Source organism: Planococcus citri, chromosome 1 (genome assembly GCF_950023065.1).
Source record: "Planococcus citri chromosome 1, ihPlaCitr1.1, whole genome shotgun sequence".
Classification (NCBI taxonomy): Eukaryota; Metazoa; Arthropoda; class Insecta; order Hemiptera; family Pseudococcidae; genus Planococcus; species Planococcus citri.
This window is the reverse complement of record NC_088677.1, coordinates 22,450,972-22,471,146: the sequence shown is the minus strand read 5'-3', so window position 1 is coordinate 22,471,146 and position 20,175 is coordinate 22,450,972. Positions and strand designations below refer to the sequence as shown.

Below are 20,175 nucleotides of genomic sequence, written 5' to 3'. Positions count from 1 at the left end.
ACATATTACACAATAATAATAATAATATACCCCAAATTTGAAATTCCCCCCTCCCCACGCCTCACCCCCACCCCTACAAAAAAAATAAGTGCAGATTCGAACTCTACGACCTTGAAAACATATTAATCGATATATTACACGATAATATATGCAGAATTTAAAATTTTCCCACTCCCCACGCCTCACCCCCCACTCCTACAAAAAAAATAAGTGCAGATTCGAATTCTACGATGTCGAAAACATATTAATCGACATATTGCACATCGATGAGGGTTAAATCCGAATTATCGCCGTTTTTGGGGGGTCTGTGGCCCACTGTGCGACTTTTATTTCAAGTTCGTTCGCCGAAGGAATACGGGCGTTGAGAATTCTTATTCGCCTGCGAATGTATGAATAGGCAAATCATTTTACGTGAAGCTGTTGAGTGCTTGCTGCCTGAGATTTTTTTGCGGCTGTGCTTTTATTCCTCGCCTTATTGCTCTTCTCGATAAAAATTATTGAAATTTTATTACCTACTTAAGACTGCTTAGTTAGTAGGTATTCCAAATTTCGTATCATCACTCACACCATTGATTTGAAATCATTCTCGAACATTTTTTGATATTATTTTACGAATGAAGTGCGGCTGACTTTACAAAAATTCACTCCAAGTTACCTACTCGTAGATACATCCGTTCAACATCGAAAAATTGAACTGAACTCAGTTTGTGAGCCAAATTCTTATCACAGTCCAAAACTAAACACGCGAGCTTAACATCGTCTATAAAAGCTACAGATAGATTAAATGTACCTACCTATCTCTTATCAGAATATGCGGAACGCGAGCCGTATTCTCGAAAAACTTCCATATTGAGTTCAATGTTTCAAGTTAGATTTACTTTCTCGCCAGTAATTATGTTCGTACTGCTTTGTTTCGTTGCTTCGATCCCAACAATATTCGGATTCGGCGAAGAAATAAACACAACGGACGCGTACGGAAATGTGCTGGAACATTTCAGAATTCAGAATCCTAATCAATCTCCTCTGATCATTCTCGAATTCGGTCTCTCCGAATATATGAACGATTACTTGTTGCAAGAACGATACTGGTACGATATTCCTACCATTGCTCCAATGGACGAAACCTTAATGATTCCGTTTTTCTTTAAGGATATCGGCAACCAGGATGTCATTCAAAAATGGACCTGCATTTTAGAATTCGAAAATAACACTTATATAACGAGAGAACCCGCTGTAACCAGGTATTCGGTGGATGATCAAGGACATTTATCCAGGATTGTTTTTAATTTGGTCAGAGATACCATGCAAGTGAAACCTCCGATTGCGAAATACGCCAGAGTTGAGATGAAAATGAAGAAAGGTCAATTGAACGTTACTAATACAGATGCACTCATGAACGATATCGCCAATTTGAAAGAGTTACTTAGGCAGTTTGTTTATTACGATTGAAAATTATTTTATTTTTCGAGTTTTTCGTATTGAGGGAGTCTACCAATTGTATTTTGTTCTTCGTCATTTGAATATTAATCGTGAGAAGTATTTTTTTACGTGATGGGTTCGTTTAAATGTAAAATTTTAAACTTAAGAGGCTTTAAGAATGACGGTCATTTCCGCTCTGTGGCTGCTTAATATTCTGAAAATCAATTTGTACGTGTTTTTATTTTTTTCAATATAAGTACCTAATTCGCCAAATTTCTGTTATTTTGCTTAGATCACTAATTGAAAGTCTGAATCATCCTTACGGGTAACGAAATTGATGCATGTTGTAGACCAATAAGAAATGAAATTGACACGGATAAAAAATTGGACTAATTTTTTCTAGATGAAATTTTCTAAGATTTTTAAAATGACCAAAAAGAAACTCATTGTCAGATTCTGATGAGTTTGGTTTTTTTATTTTTGACAAATTTTTAATTAGCTGAAGTCTTTATACGAGAGACTGTTCTAAACTACCTCATCATTCGGGAAATCGAAAACAATTCAAATTCCGGCTTTATACTCGAATTTGACACGATTTTGAATTTCTGCTCGAGGAATTTATAAAATTTAAATTTTAAAAAAGTCTTCAAAAATCAAAAATTGAAATTTAGACTCGGCAATTTTGCTTGGTTCGTGCATTTCAAAATTAAGATCCTCAAATATCTGCAAAAATCTGTGTAAAAAAACACATCAAATAAAATTTTTTTTCATGTTAAAAAAAAAAATTATTATTTTAATTTCTGAGTTTTGAAATTTTAAACACCAGAACAAAACTGGTAGTTTTAGTCAGAGTCTCAAAATTTTACTCACTCCTGCAAGGTCTGCCAACAACTTTGTTCTCAAATTTCCCTATTTTCAAAAAAAAAAGAAAATTGTTTTAATACCTTAATTTCTCAGCAGCAATGGGGTTACAAAAATTAAAATGAAAAAGAAAAACTTTTTTTTGCTACACGATTAGTTTTATTTATTCAAAACTTATGTTCAAAATTGGAAAAAAGTAAGTATTACGTATAAAAATTGACAAAAATTAATTCTATCAAAAAAAAGATAGGTACCCTACAAAAAAAATATATAAAAACAATTTCAAACGTAACAAAAACAGATTTTTCTGTCTTGATGTTATATTACATAATTTTACAACGAATAAAAACGTGATCACAGAACTAGAAATGAATAGATAAGTACGTACCTAATAATAAAAATATAACGAACCATACTCGAACTTAACATATGAACGTTTTACACTACACAATAATATGACCACCAAATATGAAAGATGTGAGATGAAACAAAATGTTCACTATCTAAAAGTAACGACTAAATTTTTAAAAATAAAAATATAAAATAGGTAGGTAGGTATTTTAAACGCGATTTTCAAAGTCTATGATGATAATATTTTAATCAGTCCAACACTCACATAGGTAAGCTGCAAAATGCGAAGGTATGTATAAAAGTTGCCAATAATTTAAAAATGGATCTTGAAGAAGAAGAAAAAAAGTGAACTGAAATAAATTTAAATGCAATGTAGTAAGTACAGATTTTCAGTCTTAATGTTATGCTAGGTAAGTACTTAAGTAGATATGTTTTTTTCACAAATAAAAAGTCGATCACAAAACTAGAAATAAGTAGACATCAAATACTGCCTTTGTAGGTAGAGGTATATACTTACATAAATAAAAATAAAATGCACCGTGCACTGAAACTTATCAGGAAGTTTTAAGCGATAAACATGGCAATTACATAATTATCAATGATATAGGAAAAAGTAAAACATAGAACTTATTATCTAACAATAACAATGATAAAAATAAGCAATTCTTTAAAAAAAAAAAAAAAAAATATAGGTAAGCATTTAAAATGCAAACACAGGGATTGTACTCGAATTTTTCTCAAGAAATGTAACTTTAGTAACCAAAAAAAGCTGGGAAAAGTAAAAAAAAAAAAAAATGGTAAAAAAAAGTGGCGACCAAAAAACTTCAATGCATACAAAACATTACATTTTATTTCAGATTACGAAAGAAAACCAATCGTAACAAAAATTCCGATAGCAGTTTTTTCAAAAAAAACAAACATCAAAATTCGAATAAAAACCATTTTTGAAAAAAGCTAGCAACAGCTCAAAGCAGATAATTATCAACATTTTGAAAGTAAACTACTTGTACTGTAGATCAAAAACGCAAATTGAAATCATGAAAAAAATATTGGATTCCGGAAACATAATCGAAAAATGTGTTAAACTACTGAAAAAATTGCAAAATTGTAAGAACAGGGGGAAGTCTACCGAAACAGGGAGGAACAAAATTTAATCTTTTATTCAAAATCATTTCAAAAAATCAAACACAAAAATACCAATTGTAAAACAGCAAAAAAGTTGACACGAGCGAGGATTTTATGAAAAAAAAATTATTCGAGTGTTGAGAAATAATAAATGATAATTAGTAAAAAAAATTCATAAGTAAGAAGAATTTACTTTAGAACGGAAAACGTATTAAAATCAACAGGAAAGAGCGGCAGGGGAGACGGGGGAGATTGCAATCCAAATTTGAAAAAAAGAGTGGTGATTTGTGAAAATCATTTTAAAAAATCGAAATCAAAAAAGGTACCTTGCTTCAAAAAGAAAAAAAATCCTGCATCAAAACTGTCAAAAATTGACACGATTCAAAAAAAAAATGGAAAAAGTTGACAAAATCATTGAAATTGAGAGAAAATGACCAAAACAGGAAGCAGAGCAAAAATCAAGATCTGGAGAGAAAAAAATAGTCAAAAAATACTGCTGAAAAAGCTCCTCGTGATCTTCTCTTAATAGATCAAAATTATAAGTCCCTAAGAATAAAACTCGAGAGCGAAATTCAAAATGAACAAAAAAACAGAGTTTTGTCAAAATTTAAAAAGTTGAAAAAATCACGAGGATTCCAGAATACAAATTCGATTAAAAGAAGAAAAATTCCACCGAAAAAATTAAGGTAAAAAGCACTACAATTTGAAAAAAAAAACATAGCAAGAATTGAAAAAAAACGCACGAAAATTAACGATAAAATTGCAAAAACTTGACAAAAATTCAGACACAAAAAAAACCACGAGAATTCGGGAAAAGTCGTTGAAAAGTTGGAAAATAAAATCTATGAGAATTAAAAAGAATAAAACTTGAAAAAAATCTAGAAATCCTCAAAAAAAATTCTAAATAAAACCATCAAGTCTCAAAGTTCAAAAAAACTCTCAAAAACTTGAAAAAAATCTGCAAACAAAGGAATTTTGCAAAAATTTAAGCATGAAAAAAATTACCAAAATTTGGGGCTAAATTAGGAGAAAATTTTATTAAAAATCTCGAAAATTCATTAAGAATTCAGAACAGAGAACTCCCGAAAATTGAAATAAGGTATAAATTCGGAAATAAATCGATAAATTTTTGAGAAAAATCAACAAATTTCTAGCAAAACTGAAGAGGATTCAACCGAGAAAAAAGATTGTTCAAAGAGAGAGGACATCCGGAGGGCTTTTCCTCGTAACTGGAAGGGAAGAGGAAAAGGAAGAGAGGAATCAACGAATAACAGATATCAAGATGCAGAAAAATCCACCACAAAAGGTGCAAATGAAAAAAACAAACTCATCAAATCTTCAAGAAGCTTCCCTCCCTTCTCGAAAAAAAGATCAAAATTTAAAGGAAATTATGATTTTTGGCAGAAAAGAAATCATAATTCCACAAAAATGAGAGCAAAAAAATCACTTGTTTTTTTAAAGCCGAAAACTCAAAAAAACTGATAGAATGAAAAAATACAGTCAAAATTTAGGCAAAAAAATGACCACAGTTTAGAACGAAACTATAGAATCGTGAAAATTCAAAGTTGAAAAAGTCTGTCAAACCTGGAGAAACTTTGCCAAAATTTGAAAAAAGAAAACAAATGGAAATTCCGAGAAAATAATCGAAAAACTCAAAAAAAGAGAACTTGCAAAAATTCAGAAAATCATACCCGTCAGAATAGGAAAAAATCTACAAAAATTCAAAAGAAAACTCACCAAATCAGCGAAGAAAAAAATTCACAAAATTCAAAAAATGCCATCGAACTGAAATAAGGAGAAATCCAGACCATTTGAGCAATAAAATCACACAAGCTCGAGGGAAAATTCTTATCAAAAAATCACGAGAATTCAAGGTGATAAAATTGGGCAAAAATTCAGGCGAAAAACATCATCAAAATTCAGAGCAAAATCATGAAAAAATTATTTTGGAAAACAATCACCACCAAAATTCAAGATGTAACACTGAAAAAGCAGTGATGCCATTTAAATAAAAACAGTGATTTTTTTACATAGAATTTCGAATAAAATTTTGAAAAAAAAGAAATTGTGATCTGTCTCGAGAAAACCAGCTTAGTGTCCAAAAAACCAATATCTTTTTTATGGTGGATATTAGTAGTACTTAGGGTGCTGAATCCGACCGTGGGGGTTGAAACGTTCGCGAACGATTCTCTTGACCCTAAATCTGAGGTCAAAAAAATAGAGCACAGTAAACATCGAAATTTTTTTTTTGATTTTCTTGAAAGGTATGTTCTGGGGAGCCAAAATGCAAATTTTTGCAACAATCGACCCACATTTGGAGGATTTGTGCCATATTTTGACATTTGAGTAAGGCTTGAGCTGGAAAAATCAACTCTTTTCACCTTGAACAAATTTGTTAAGAAACGTGATAAATTTAATAATAATAACTTATTCTTCATTAATAATTCATACTCGGGTAGTTTTTGCAACATTTTTGGCGAAAAATTCAAAAAAAATCGAAAAAATTGATTTTGGGAAATTTCGATTATTGGACTTGGCAACCTTGAATGCGATGATTCTGAAAAAAAAATATCGGGTTATGTTGGCACTCATGGGGGCCAAAAGTGGTGCAAGTTTCATGGACCTACAAATTTTAGATCGCCTGATACATAGACTCAAAACTTCAAATGCCCTTCCTGTAAAATTTACATTTTGGACACTAGGTTGGTTTTCTCGTGAAAGATCACAATTTATGAAAAAAAATCGGAAAAAGTAACTTTCAGTGACCAACATTTTAAAAAAGTAGGTATAACATAGTACAACCCCTGCAAACACGAAAGCCCATTCTGTTCTCAATATTCTTTAAATCAAAATCAAGGCACTACATCGACATTACACATTGTCTGAACTCTGAACTCTTCCGTCGCTTTTCAATCAACGCCTTCGAACTAGGCGACGTTTCCGTCTTATAATTTTGACCATTGGCGTCTTTCGTAGAGTATTTATTTCCAGCACGAAGCATCATTTCCTCCAGAGCTCGTTCTCCAGTCGGTTTATCGCGATTACGTTTTCTCATCCATGTAACATAGGCAATCAGAAATATCAAGAAGAGCATTACCGAAGCCGCCACAATATGGAAGTAATCTGCCCAATCGTACTCAGATCCATCATCACAATTTCTAGTTTCATCGCAAAAACTCAAATTCGAGACACATTTGCCATTCGTAACGCACAAAAACAGGTTCTCAGAACAGCATTTTTCATCCGAACCATCAAAACAGTCCCATCTACCGTCGCAAACTTCACTCTGATCTACGCACTGTCTATTCAAACATCTGAATTTATGCTCGGTACACATCCAACAGTTCTCTTCATCGGTACCATTTTCACAATCGAGTATTCCATCGCAGCGTTTAAAATTTGGTATTTTTTGTTCACTTTTTACACCGCATCTGAAGTCGGTCTCGTTTCCTGGTACCATAGTGGGGTGACTTGAGCAAGAAATCGCGTCATCGTTCAATTCGAAATTTGGTAGGCAAGAACAACGCATTTTATCAGGAAACTCTGGTACAGGTATGCAAAAGTGCGAGCATTTGGTACGATTTATATTACCACAAGGGTGACTTGAGAGATCACTGAGGCTTAATGATTTCACACTGATCAAGTCGGTAACCTGGGCAGTCAATACGGTTACATGGCTTGAATTATGACTAGGAACTTTCTCAATTTTTTCTATAGTTGAAGGCATTTCCTTGTAATCGGCTCCATAATAAATAAACGAGTCGAGAATAGCTAAAGTTGTAATTTTTGAACTGGTTGTTCGCATAATTAAAGTCTTTTTATCACCGGACAAATCACTGGAGAATATCATTTGATTATAGGAATAAAAGAGCAAATTCGATTGGGTATCAACTGCGATAGCGTCCACGATTCTATTATCAGTATCGATACGTTCGATATACCGGTCCCCTAATTGGGTACGTCCGATGCTCGGTACAGATCCATCGTCAGTCCAAAAAATTAAAGCTTTCTCGGCATGAATGGCGATTTTGCGAGGTTTTCTATCCACACCGGTAAAAACAGGTCCCAGGTGAGAGATTTCTTCATCCAGACGAACAGCGTTGATCGAATTAGTCGACGAACAACTCCAAAACAATAATCGATTATACGGATCTAAGGCAAGATCGTGAAAATTGAATAGTCCATCATCACCTTGATCACTCCTGAAGACTACCTCGATTTGGGCCACTGGTCTGGTCATGTGACTCCTTTTGATAGCTTTATCGTTGCCATCGATCCAGTAAACGTATTCGGTGATCGGATCGTATTCGATGGCGAGGGTTTCTTTCATACCAGCAACTGGCATTAATACATCTGGATCTTCGTTATCGTTGATGAATCGGTGAAGAGTATTTTTGCTGGATGAAATAAGTAAGAAATTTTCTGGCGGATGACAACTGCCATTTTTCAACTCAAAATGTGTAGGACAAGCGCAGGAATGATCTATCTTATTATTTTTATGGTCTGGTTTAATAAGACAGAGATGATTACACTCCTTGCAATTCGGATATTCTTCGTTTTCATCGGTGAAATTACCATCAACCAAACTGAAATCAATAATTTCTTTCTCTTGAGTATAAAATAGAGTAGGGTTATTACCGTTCGATTTATTAGCACGAATAATCGATTGATTGCTGCGATTAATCCAGAATAGATCATTTTGATGGATTGTTAAAGATGTAGGTTTCAATAACGTACCAGAGACGATTACTTTGATATGTTTTCCAATCATATCATACATATGTATGCTAGAAAGATCAGCTTGTGATTGCGACCAATACAACGAATGTTGGCCTGAGTCAATTGCTAATCCATCGATCTGTTTCACTTCCACATCAATTCTCAGTTTTGAAGAACCATCCATAGCTGCTTCGAAGATAGCACCGGTTTGACCATCCCATTCAGACCAGTACATGAGACCTGCCTTATGATATAGGATTAAATTTCTCGGATCGTTTAAATTTTTCCAGAATAGTACTTTTCTATATTTACCATTCAGCGAACAAACTTCAATTCTTTTGCTGATCGCATCAATCCAATATAAATTCGATCCAATTCGATCGACTTGAATTGAAACCGGTGAGTGTAGATCAAAGTCGATGAAGGTTTCAGTTTCCAACCCATTCAAAGAAGTTTGATTAATCACGTTGAATCGATTATCCGCCGAATAAACTGTAGTCTGCAAATAGGTGACATCGGCATCGAAAGCACTCACAGAATTTACATCAAAGGTCGACACAATTTGAGTACTTGAACTATTTCGAACGCTTATTTTACGTAGTTCGTCTGCACTTTGAATGATAACGAAAGCGTTTGAAATAACGCAACCTTTACCATCTGGTTTCAATTCGTAGTCGATTTCACAGTCACATAGGACATTTCCATCGGGCTGATAGAAACAAAACTGATCACAGTCGCCATTACTTACGTAACATGGATTGGTGAACTGCAATTTAGACGACATGTTGATCGCTTTGACGGCCATGGCATCGGGTAAATTTGGCACGATTGAAGTTCTATCTTGGCCAGTCAGTTTATCGATTTGTTGCAACTTTTTCATGTTCCAATTGATCTGGAATAAGTACTCGCCTAGGTTGGTGATACCCCAAATGATAGGCCATTGATCCTCTTGAGCAATGGTGCGGCGATTTTGGCCATTCAGCATGTTTGCTACTTCGATGGTGCGTAAATCGGTGTCAGCCCAGAACAGCTCCGAAGTGGTGAGGTCTAAGGTTATACTGCTGGCGCAAGATATCTGGTCTTTGACTAGAATCAATCTGTAACAGTTTCATATTAATATTAAAACTGCAGAATTGTATATTTTAATCATTTGGAGGTTCTCCAAGTAGTTCCCATGTTGGGGAAACAAATTGTTTTGAGGAGTGTAAACATTACACTCAAATTTTTATTGATTACATTGATAGTCGGGGTGCCCGCACAAGGATCTAATGCACCCCCCCCCCCGATCCTCCAAGACAACTTTTTTCTTAAAGGGGGAGTCCTAAGGAACATTTCTAGCCCTTGTACTCAAAAAAAAAGGTTAGATTTTGCGTTCCAACATAGGACTTGCACAGAATTTTTCAAACCGTACAAAGGTAGATTGAAAGATCACGCAAAAATTTATCACCTGTCAAAATTTCAAGCGCTGAAGTGCGTTTTTCGATTTTTGGTGAATTTTTGAAAATCAAATTCAGGTCAAAAATGAGGGGAAAAATCAAAATTTTATCAAATTGACCAAGAAAGCTGAAATTTGGGATATACCCTACTTTCGACATGCTAAATCGATTGGAAACTGTTTCAAACCGTTTCGAGCAGTTCTGGAGCCTCCAGCAGATTTTTATAACTCAAAATTCCCACCAAAATTTCATCAAATGGAGTTGGATAACTGAAATTTACTCTGCAAACTAATTTCAATACGCTACGAAGTCAACTGCAGAGGGATTTCAAGTCGTTTTGGAGCCTCCAGCGATTTTTTAAAAATTACTGGAGCCTCCAGCAGATTTTTGAAACTTTGAATTTTAAAAAATTTCATCCAATGGAGAAGGAAAGCAGAAATTTACTCTATACTCCAATTTTAACACCCTCTGAGGCGACTTCAGGTTGGTTCAAGTCATTTTGGAGCCTCCAGCGACTTTTTAAAAATTACTGGAGCCTCTAGTACAGATTTTTGAAACTTTAAATTCCCGCAACATTTTACCAAATGGAGTTGGCAAGCAGAAAGGAGGAGTCCCGATAAGGCCACTTTTTGGGCCCCGCACAGTTATCGACTCGACCACTCTTAAAATGTTGTAATAAATGTCCAAAATAGGAATCTGTGGTTAGTTAACCCAAAATGACCATTTTTTGGGCTCCAGGGGTTCCCAAAGTTGTGAATAAAAAAAGAATTTTAGGAACCACTAAGAATTATTTTCAAAAACTTTTTCAGCGTAAAATATCTGTTTGAACCCGATATTCGTTATACGAGGTGATTTTTCCATTCTCGACCCTCGAGGGCACAAATTGGGGGGGGTTTTGATTTTTGGAAAATTTTGGAACCACAATTTTGAACCTACCCCATTGAACCCCGCTAAAAAGCTTTTCACAGTTCATTAGTATCTGAAAGACCTCCATCCTACCAAATTTTGAGCTCAATAAAATTTTGCGCTGGTACTCAAAAATCCAATTTTCCAATTTTTTGTAATTTCGATATTTTGGGAACCCCTGAAAAAATGGAAACCTGCGATTTGCGCCAAACGTAACGTTTTGAGGTATATATTCAATTATCTAGATGAAAAAGTTCAATAAAGCTCCCTGTATATTTGTAATTTTGAACCCTTTTTTTGGAGCCTCCCACTTTAGGCACCCCTAAAAAAGGCATTTACACATATTTTTTCAAATAATTTGAAGAATTTACATTTAAAACACCCTAGCAAGTGTTCGATAATTTTTCATTTCATTTATCCTGTAACTTTCAAAAATGAGGTTTTTTGGGTCAAACTCTGAGATTTTACTTCGTTGAAATCGTGAAAACGTGATTTTAACGTTTTTTCGAGGAGTAAAATCTTATAATTTGACCCAAAATAGCCCAATTTTGAAAGTTACGGTAAAACTCATATGAAAAATTATCGAGCACTTGCTGGTGTGTTTCAAATGTAAATTCTTCAATTCATTTGAAAAAATATGCTTCAACGCCTTTTTCAGGGGTGCCTAAAGTGGGGGGTTCCAAAAAAAGGGTTCAAAATTACGAATATACAGAGAGCTTTATTCAACTTTTTCATCTAGATTATTGAATATACACTTCAAAACGTTACGTTTGGCGCAAATTGCAGGTTTCTAATTTTCCAGGGGTTCCCAAAACATCGAAATTACGAAAAATTGGAAAATTGGATTTTTGAGTACCAGCGCAAAATTTTATTGCGCTCAAAATTGGTAGGATGGAGGTCTTTCAGATACTAATGAACTGTGAAAAGCTTTTTAGCGGGGTTTAATGGGGTAGGTTCAAAATTGTGGTTCCAAAATTTTCCAAAAATCAAAACCCCCCCAATTTCTGCCCTAGAGGGTCGAGAATGGAAAAATCACCTCGTATATCGTTTATCGAGTTCAAACAGATATTTTACGCTGAAAAAGTTTTTGAAAATAATACTCAGTGGTTCCTAAAATTCTTTTTTTATTCACAACTTTGGGAACCCCTGGAGCCCAAAAAATGGTCATTTTGGGTTAACCAACCGCGGATTCGTATTTGGGACATTTATTACAACATTTCAAGAGTGGTCGAGTCGATAACTGTGCGGGGCCCAAAAAGTGGCCTTATCGGGACTCCTCCTTTCCTTCAGACTACATGGTGGTTTCAAATGATTTTGAAGCTTCCATTTACTTTTTGGAAATTTCAATTTTCCAGTCGCTGGAGTCTCCGAAACGACTTGAAATCCACCAGCAGTCGACTTCGTAGCTTATTGAAATTAGTTTGCAGAATAAATTTTGACTTTCCATCTTCATTTGATGAAATTTTGGGAAATTTCAAGTTTCAGAAATCGACTGGAGGCTCCAGTAATTTTCAAAAAGTCGCTGTAGGCTTCAAAATGACTTGAAATCTACCTGGAGTCGACTTCGTAGCGTATTGAAATAAGTTTGCAGAATGAATTTCGACTTTCCATCTCCGTTTGATGAAATTTTGGAGAAATTCATAGTTTCAAAAATCTGCTGGAGGCTCCAGTAATTTTAAAAAAATCGCTGGAGGCTCCAAAATTACTTGAAATCCCTCTGCAGTTGACTTCGTAGCGTATTGAAATTAAGTTTGCAGAGTAAATTTCAGTTATCCAACTCCATTTGATGAAATTTTGTGGGAATTTCGAGTTCTAAAAATCTGCTGGAGGCTCCAGAACTGCTCAAAACGGTTTGAAACAGTTTCCAATCGATTTGGCATGTCGAAAGTAGGGTATATCCCAAATTTCAGCTTTCTTGGTCAATTTGGTAAAATTTTGATTTTTTCCCTCATTTTTGACCTGAATTTGATTTTCAAAAATTCACCAAAAATCGAAAAACGCGCTTCAGCACTTGAAATTTTGACAGACGATTTTGAATTCCGAATCTTTGAGAATTCAATTTTTTGAAAGGACTTTGAATGAGCGCGCAATAAAATTTGCACCATTATTGCCATCCTCTTCTGCATCCAATTTGAGTTGAGATCGTTCCTCTAAATTTTTTTTCATCCCAAATTTTACGACTTGCTGGGTTTTTATGAACAAGTTTTCCGTGATTCAATTTTAAAACAATTTTTTTGGGGTAAAAATCTAAAAATAAAAAAAGGTAATTGTCAAAGTTGGAGAATAAGGTGCTTTCAAAAAAACACTATCGGTTCCAAAAAAACTTTGCAAAAAATTTCAAAAAGCTTCACTTTTTGAAAAATTGCTCAAACGTCTCATTTTTTGCTCATAATTGGCAAAATGTTTTGCTTTTTGCTAAAATTGTTAGAAATTCTCACGTTTAACAAAATTTTTGAAAAAGTCTTGAGTTTATTTTTACTTAAAAGTACTACAGTCTCATTTTTTTGCCAGAAATCGCCAACAGTTGCCAAAAAGATTAGTTTTTTCGTCATAAAGTTGCAAAGAAGTACCACTTTTTCCCACAGAAATTGTGAAAAAAATAGGTATAACTTTTAACCCATAATTGCCAAAAACCGTTGCTTTTTGCTAAAATTGTCTAAAATTCTCGCTCCCTCTCCCCTTCAATTTTTTTTATCAAAACTTGTCAAAAGGTCTCATTTATTTCTTCAGTTTTTCAGTTTCAACTTTTTGTCCAAAATTAGTGAAATGTCTTGCCTTTTCCTAAAATTGTCAAAGTTTCGCTTCCTGCCAAAAATAGCAAGAAACCTCCTTTTTGAAAAAAATTCCTTAAAGTGTCACTTTTTTCCAAAAATTTTCAAAGTCTCAATTTTTTTGACGAAAATTGCGCAAATGCATTACTAATTTTTTGCTGATAATTGACACAAAATTCAGTTTTTTGCCAAAATTATGAATATCTCGATCGAGGTTTATTATCAGGTAATACATAGGTAGGTCTAGGTACGTTAGATTTTAATTGGAGTAGGTACCTAATGTTTTGTTTTGCAACTTTTTTTGAATTTTTTACAAAATTCTCTAATTTTTAGGTGATTTGTTTTCTGCATTAAAATGTATTTGCCTGCGTTTTTCGACTTTTTTCACTTCTTCAAATTTTTTTGGCTACTAAAGTTACTTTTTTTTTGGAAAAAATTGAGTACCTACAATGCCTGATTGGACTGTCTTTTGGTGTATCAAAAAAAAAAAAAAAAAAAAAAAGGAAAAAACAGAATCTGAAAATGAAAAAAACATGCATTTTGATACCTCATTCGATAACATCGAAAAAATCAGGCGTTTTGGTCCCATTAATGACCAGTTTGGGGATACATTAAGCGTCGAAGAAGAGTGAAATTTCGAAAAATGTCGTCATAGAATCCAAACTAAAATACTTACCTACCAAAAAAAAAACAAAAACTTTTAGTTTTTTTGAGCCATGACTGTATTACTTTGAATGTGCATTTTAAAATTTTTTTGGGAGTTTTCGATAAGTATTATTAAGAAATTTAGCCAAAAAATTATAAAAGATATGTCCGACTAGAATTCGCTGGAATTGTAGATCTGCAAATTGGGCCTCTTGTGCTCTCAAAATGAATACTAAATTTTTAGTTGCTCATACCAATTTCGACGTCTTGGAAAAATTTTGAAAGTAAGAAAAACTTTATATTCTATGCACTTGAAACTTTACGTAAATCGCCTGGAAAATCATGAATTTAATTTTTGCCTTCGGCTTTAACAGATGATTCGCATATTTGACTTTTTAAACGTCATCATTTTATTTTTTTCGAGTTTGAAATGTGATCAAAAAATCATAATCGAGGTTTCTTGCTGAGATTTGCTCGTATGAATCGGAGGAAATCTGGGCTAGGTACCTACTTCTAAAACGATGGAAACCAAATTTTCTTCTGCCTTTGTCAATTTTCACTTCTTTGGTAGAATTAAACAAATGAATACAAAACTTTCATTTTCCAACATGATTTTTCTTCGAAATCTCAACTTTTTTGTGATTCGGACAATGGAGCAGGGTACTCTATCACACTCTTCAAAGCAATTTGTTTCCCCAACATGGGAACCTAGAGACCCTCCAATAAAGGGTTAGAAATTAGAATATTTACCTATTTGATCCGTCCAAATTAACACGTTCAATTTTTGGAAACGATTCGTCACAGTCAGTCCACCAGAAAAATGCATGCTGAGGTGACACAGCCACAGCCTTCGGATATTCAATTCCATCGACGATCACGGATTTTCTATATTTTGCGTTCAATTTTCGCACTTCGATTCTTCTTCTAGCGGAATTGGCGAAATAAATATTCTTCGATAGCCAGTCGACAGCGATACCTTCGCATTGTACATCTACGACAAGATTTTCTTGACTATCGCCGTTCAAGTCTGCTCTTTGGATTGTATTATGTGTTCTGTCCGTCCAATAAATCTGTTTCTCGACCATATCGTAATCGATATTCGTGGCATTCTTGATCCCCTCGAGTGGTATCTGGTAAGTGTAAAAATCTGACGAATCCAAAGAAATGGTGCTGATTTTCGTACGCTGAACTATCAGAATCACCGATTGAATGGAATCGGCGCACGTCGTCGTATTAATGACTTCGAAGCCATCTGGACAAGCGCAAGAGTACCCTTGTGATTCGGATGAAAGTAGACATAAATGGGAACATCCTCCGTTATTTAGATCGCAAGGCGTTGCTTTGGCGGGTTGTATGGATGGGTCGAAAATTCTCAAGCTGACAGGTGTGGCAGAATACTGCGTGTAGTTCATCACAAGTGTTGGGTTACCACCGGCAGTCGTATTATAAGAATAAATGCCATTAGTTTGCCGATCCGTCCAGTACAGAATATCCATACTTTGAGTGACCGAATACGGTTGTTGTATACCTTCACTCAACAGTACATTTCGGTTTTCACCGTTGTAATCGGCCACTTCGATTTTCAGTAAGTTTTCGTCCATCCAGTATATCTGTTTTTTAATCACATCCAGCCATAATCCACTCGGTGAGATAATATCCCTCCACACGATTACTTCTCTCGTAGACGAATCGCCATCCATAGAGCAACGTTCAATTTTTCCACTATCGCCACCATCTGACCAGAATAAAAGTCCGCTGAGTGGATCCACAGCGATATCGCGAATTCTGTCAATACTTCTACGTATCAAGATTTTTCTGTATCTGGTTTTTAAAGAAATTACTTCGATTCTATTGGCAGTATGGTCTGTCCAGTATAATTTACTAGTAAGCCAATCGCACGCTAGTTTTACCAAGTTATACGTATCGCCAGTTTTAACGTAGTTACTTATGTTGCTCGAATTAAGCGCGGTGTTTGTCGTAGTAGTAGTAGTAGTCGAAGAAACACAATTAATTTCTCTGACATTTGCTTCACCCCAACAAATTAACGATTCATTAAAGCAGTAGTCTGTACCGAGTACAACTGATTGCGAATTAGGCACATGTACGATGACTTCGTGTTCGTTGGGCTGGGCTGGATTTTTCAAAATACGAATATCGCGAGTAGTACTGAATAATAAGGATTGCTGAGCCAATGCCGAAGGAGTGCTCAATATTGACACTTGAATAATAATCCATAATACGATATTCATCGTCGTGTGATTTCGATCTTATGCCTGGTTAAGCAATCTGGAATTTGAAAAAAAAATCAATAATATTGCGATGGAACTAATAAAGAATTGCATGAAGTGTTTCGAAAAAAATTAAATACCTGATGAAAAGCATATACAACATTCTCTAAATTTCTCTGTAGGTACTCATTAAGCGTATCATCATCTTCGGTGAACCTGAAAAAAGAAAAAAAAGTTAAATAATTTGAACTTCGACAAAAAAAATGAACTTGACTTGATAATAAAGGTACGAGCAATTTCTCAAATTGTATCAGAATAGAATATTTTGGAGTTTTACTTACCCATTGAAGTACTCGAATAGAACTGAAATTGAATAAGTACCTATGAGTAATACAACACAACAAGAAAATTTCGATAACACAGAAATTATCTCAGATACAAATACATAACTGTTTGTAGAAACGCCTAATTAAGTTTTTTCTTCGAAGTTATTTTACTTATTGTAAAATACTGATAACAAAATTACAAATGAGCCGGCAAACTAATCAGTAAGTAAGTAAGGAGCAACCGGTATGCAACGGTGGGCGTGGTGGGCGCGCACAGTAGACCTTATTTTGTCATCTTGCAGGTGGATGAGGTGCAATTGTGAAATAAGTGTTTTTGCTTTTGAATTCATGTAGGTAGGTCTTGGTACCTATTTGTATTTTTTTCAATTCTTCATAATTCATAGTTCTAAACTTCGAAAAAAATTATTCATTTTCGTTTTTTTCTTTTCAAATATTATTTGACTATTCGGAATTCGGACCGTTCCTTCCGTCCTTCGTTGATAAATGTCACATTCAAATGTCAATTTTGAATTAATTTATGAATTTTTTCAATTTTCGAAGCTTCAAACGTTGATGTTGATTGTTGATATTGATAAGTCATGCCATTAGTGCCAAATGTCAATTTTGAAACTTACCGAATTTTTTCAATCTTCAAAGTTTCAGACATCAAACTTTAATTTTTTATTCTCAAAAAAAAATCTAATTGATTTATGATTCCGGAATGGTGGAGGGGGGGCTACTCACAAAATCAGTTTCGAAACCGCAAGCAAGAGTCCATCTCCATTTTCATTGTTTTTTTGCATGTCTGATTTTTTTAAATTTTTTATTAATTTTATTTATTTATAGGTACATTAGGTAGGTAGATCTTAGCCGAAAGGATTTCAACGAAATTCGTTCAAATTTTGACAATTTGGTACAATAGGCTTGGTTTGACGTTAATTTGAAGGGGTTTGAGTGGTGGTTGCTGGTTGGTGGTAACCTTGACTCGAAATTCGTTGACATCCAAATTTTTTGAGGGGCCGGAAAGAAGTGAAAAAGTCAAACTAAGAACCAGTTAATAATTCATTTTTTTTTATTTTAAAAAATAAAATTCATTCTATCTAATAGTTACCATATTTGCCCAAACTCCAAAGTTTAACTTGGAACGAAATGAGGGGTTTGTTTAGAAAACCTCCCATGTCAAAATCAAAATGTCAAAAACATCAAATTTTATAGGAGCTCAAAGTGACATGCATCAATTAAATTTTGATGGTGAAATGAATTGATCGTCGAATCAAATTTGGTCAACGTTCAGAAAATGCGAAACCAAAAATCGATTTTTTCCCATTTTTTTCAGTAAATGGTGATTTTTTAAACGAATCAAGTTGAAATACATTCTTTTAAAATTTAAGAAAATTAACGAAAATGTAATTTTTTTAAAAAGCGGTTTCATTATTGTTTTACTCGTCACTTCTTTTCAGAAATGGTAAAAAAAATTGAATTTTGACGTTGATGGTTTTGTAAACAAATCCCTCAAATGTTTGATTTTTTTATGTTATTTTTTTTGTTTAAACCCTGGGGAGTTTTTGTACTTTTACCCAAATCTTTATATTTTTCATTTGTTTCTAGCAAAAAAGCAGAACGGATTTTTGATGTTGAAATTTGGAAGCGTTATGCTTTGAACGGATTTTTAATTTTTTCCCAAATTCCTGGAATTTTGAATGAATCCTTTAGCCTTCTTTCATGGCTTCGTCACAAAAGCATCACATTTTCGATTTCGATTTCCATGAAAATTAAAGGGAGAATTCTGTACTCTCAAAGCCCCCAGCAAACGGGTAGGATGCCCTTTTTTTTTCGATTTAAACGTATTGAAATTATAGTTTGCAGAATGAATTTCGCCTTCCCAAAATTTCATCAAATGAAGTTGGAAAGCCGAAATTCAATCCGCAAATGTTAATTTCAATACGCTACGAAATCGATTGCTGGTGCATTTCAAGTCGTTTTGGAGCCTCCAGCAACTTTTTGAAACGTTGTATGGCGTTTCTTAGAAAATTTAAATTTCCAAAAAGTAGCTGGAAGCTTCAAAACTATTTGAAACCACCATATATTGTATTGAAATTAGTTTGCGAAGTAGGTAATTTTCAGCTTTCTAATTCCATTTGATAAAATGTTGTGGGAATTTCAAGTTTCAAAAATCTACTTGAGGCTCCAGTAATTTTCAAAAAGTTGCTAGAGGCTCCAAAACACATTAGTTGCACAGTAAATTTTGGCTTTTCAACTCATATTGATGAAATTTTGTGAGAATTTTGAGTTTCAAAAATCTACTGGAGGCTCCAGTAATTTTCAAAAAGATGCTGAGGGCTCCAGTAATTTTCAAAAAGTTGCTGGAGGCTTCAAAAGACATTAGTTGCAGAGTAAATTTCGGCTTTCCAATTCAATTTGATGAAAATTTGTGAGAATTTCGAGTTTCAAAAATCTACTGGAGGCTCCAGTAATTTTCAAAAAGTTGCTAGAGGCTCCAACACACATTAGTTGCACAGTACATTTCGGCTTTCCAACTCAATTTGATGAAATTTTGTGGGGATTCCAAATTTAAAAAATCTACTGGAGGCTCCAGTAATTTTCAAAAAGTTGCTGGAGGCTCCAAAATACATTAGTTGCAGAGTAAATTTCGGCTTTTCATCTTATATTGATGAAATTTTGTGAGAATTTTGAGTTTCAAAAATCTACTGGAGGCTCCAGTAATTTTTAAAAAAATGCTGAGGGCTCCAGTAATTTTCAAAAAGTTGCTGGAGGCTTCAAAAGACATTAGTTGCAGAGTAAATTTCGGCTTTCCAACTCAATTTGATGAAAATTTGTGAGAATTTCGAGTTTCAAAAATCTACTGGAGGCTCCAGTAATTTTCAAAAAGTTGCTGGAGGCTCCAAAATACATTAGTTGCAGAGTAAATTTCGGCTTTCCAACTCAATTTGATGAAATTTTGTGGGGATTCCAAATTTCAAAAATCTACTGGAGGCTCCAGTAATTTTCAAAAAGTTGCTGGAGGCTCTAAAAGGCAATAGTTGCAGAATGGATTTCGGCTTCCCAACTCCATTTGATGAAATTTTGTAGGAATTTCGAGTTTCAAAAATCTGCTGGAGGCTCCAGAACTATTCAAAACGGGTTGAAACTGTTTCCAATCGATTTGGCATGTCGAAAATAGGCTATAATTATCTGAAATTTCAGCTTTCTTGGTCAATTTGGTAAAATTTTGATTTTTCCCCTCATGTTTGACCTAAATTTGATTTTCAAAAATTCACCAAAAATCGAAAAATTCACTTTAGCGCTTGAAATTTTGACAAGTGATAAATTTTTTCCTGATCTCATTTTGGAAAATTTCAAGTTTCAAAAATCTATTGGAGGCTCTCGT

The 20,175-nt window shown here is 34.1% G+C and overlaps 1 protein-coding gene across 1 annotated transcript; it reads right to left on the bottom strand.

The window, feature by feature from the left end:
- Positions 1 to 2,146: 2,146 nt before the first annotated feature.
- Positions 2,147 to 16,510, bottom strand: LOC135849888 (low-density lipoprotein receptor-related protein 6-like). The gene is made up of 2 exons (XM_065370522.1): positions 14,984 to 16,510; positions 2,147 to 9,572 (listed from the first exon to the last, which is right to left on the bottom strand). The coding sequence occupies exons 1-2, from the start codon at positions 16,480 to 16,482 to the stop codon at positions 6,617 to 6,619; spliced, it is 4,455 nt and encodes a 1,484-aa protein (XP_065226594.1). The 5' UTR covers positions 16,483 to 16,510; the 3' UTR covers positions 2,147 to 6,616.
- Between the last annotated feature and the right edge of the window lie 3,665 nt (positions 16,511 to 20,175).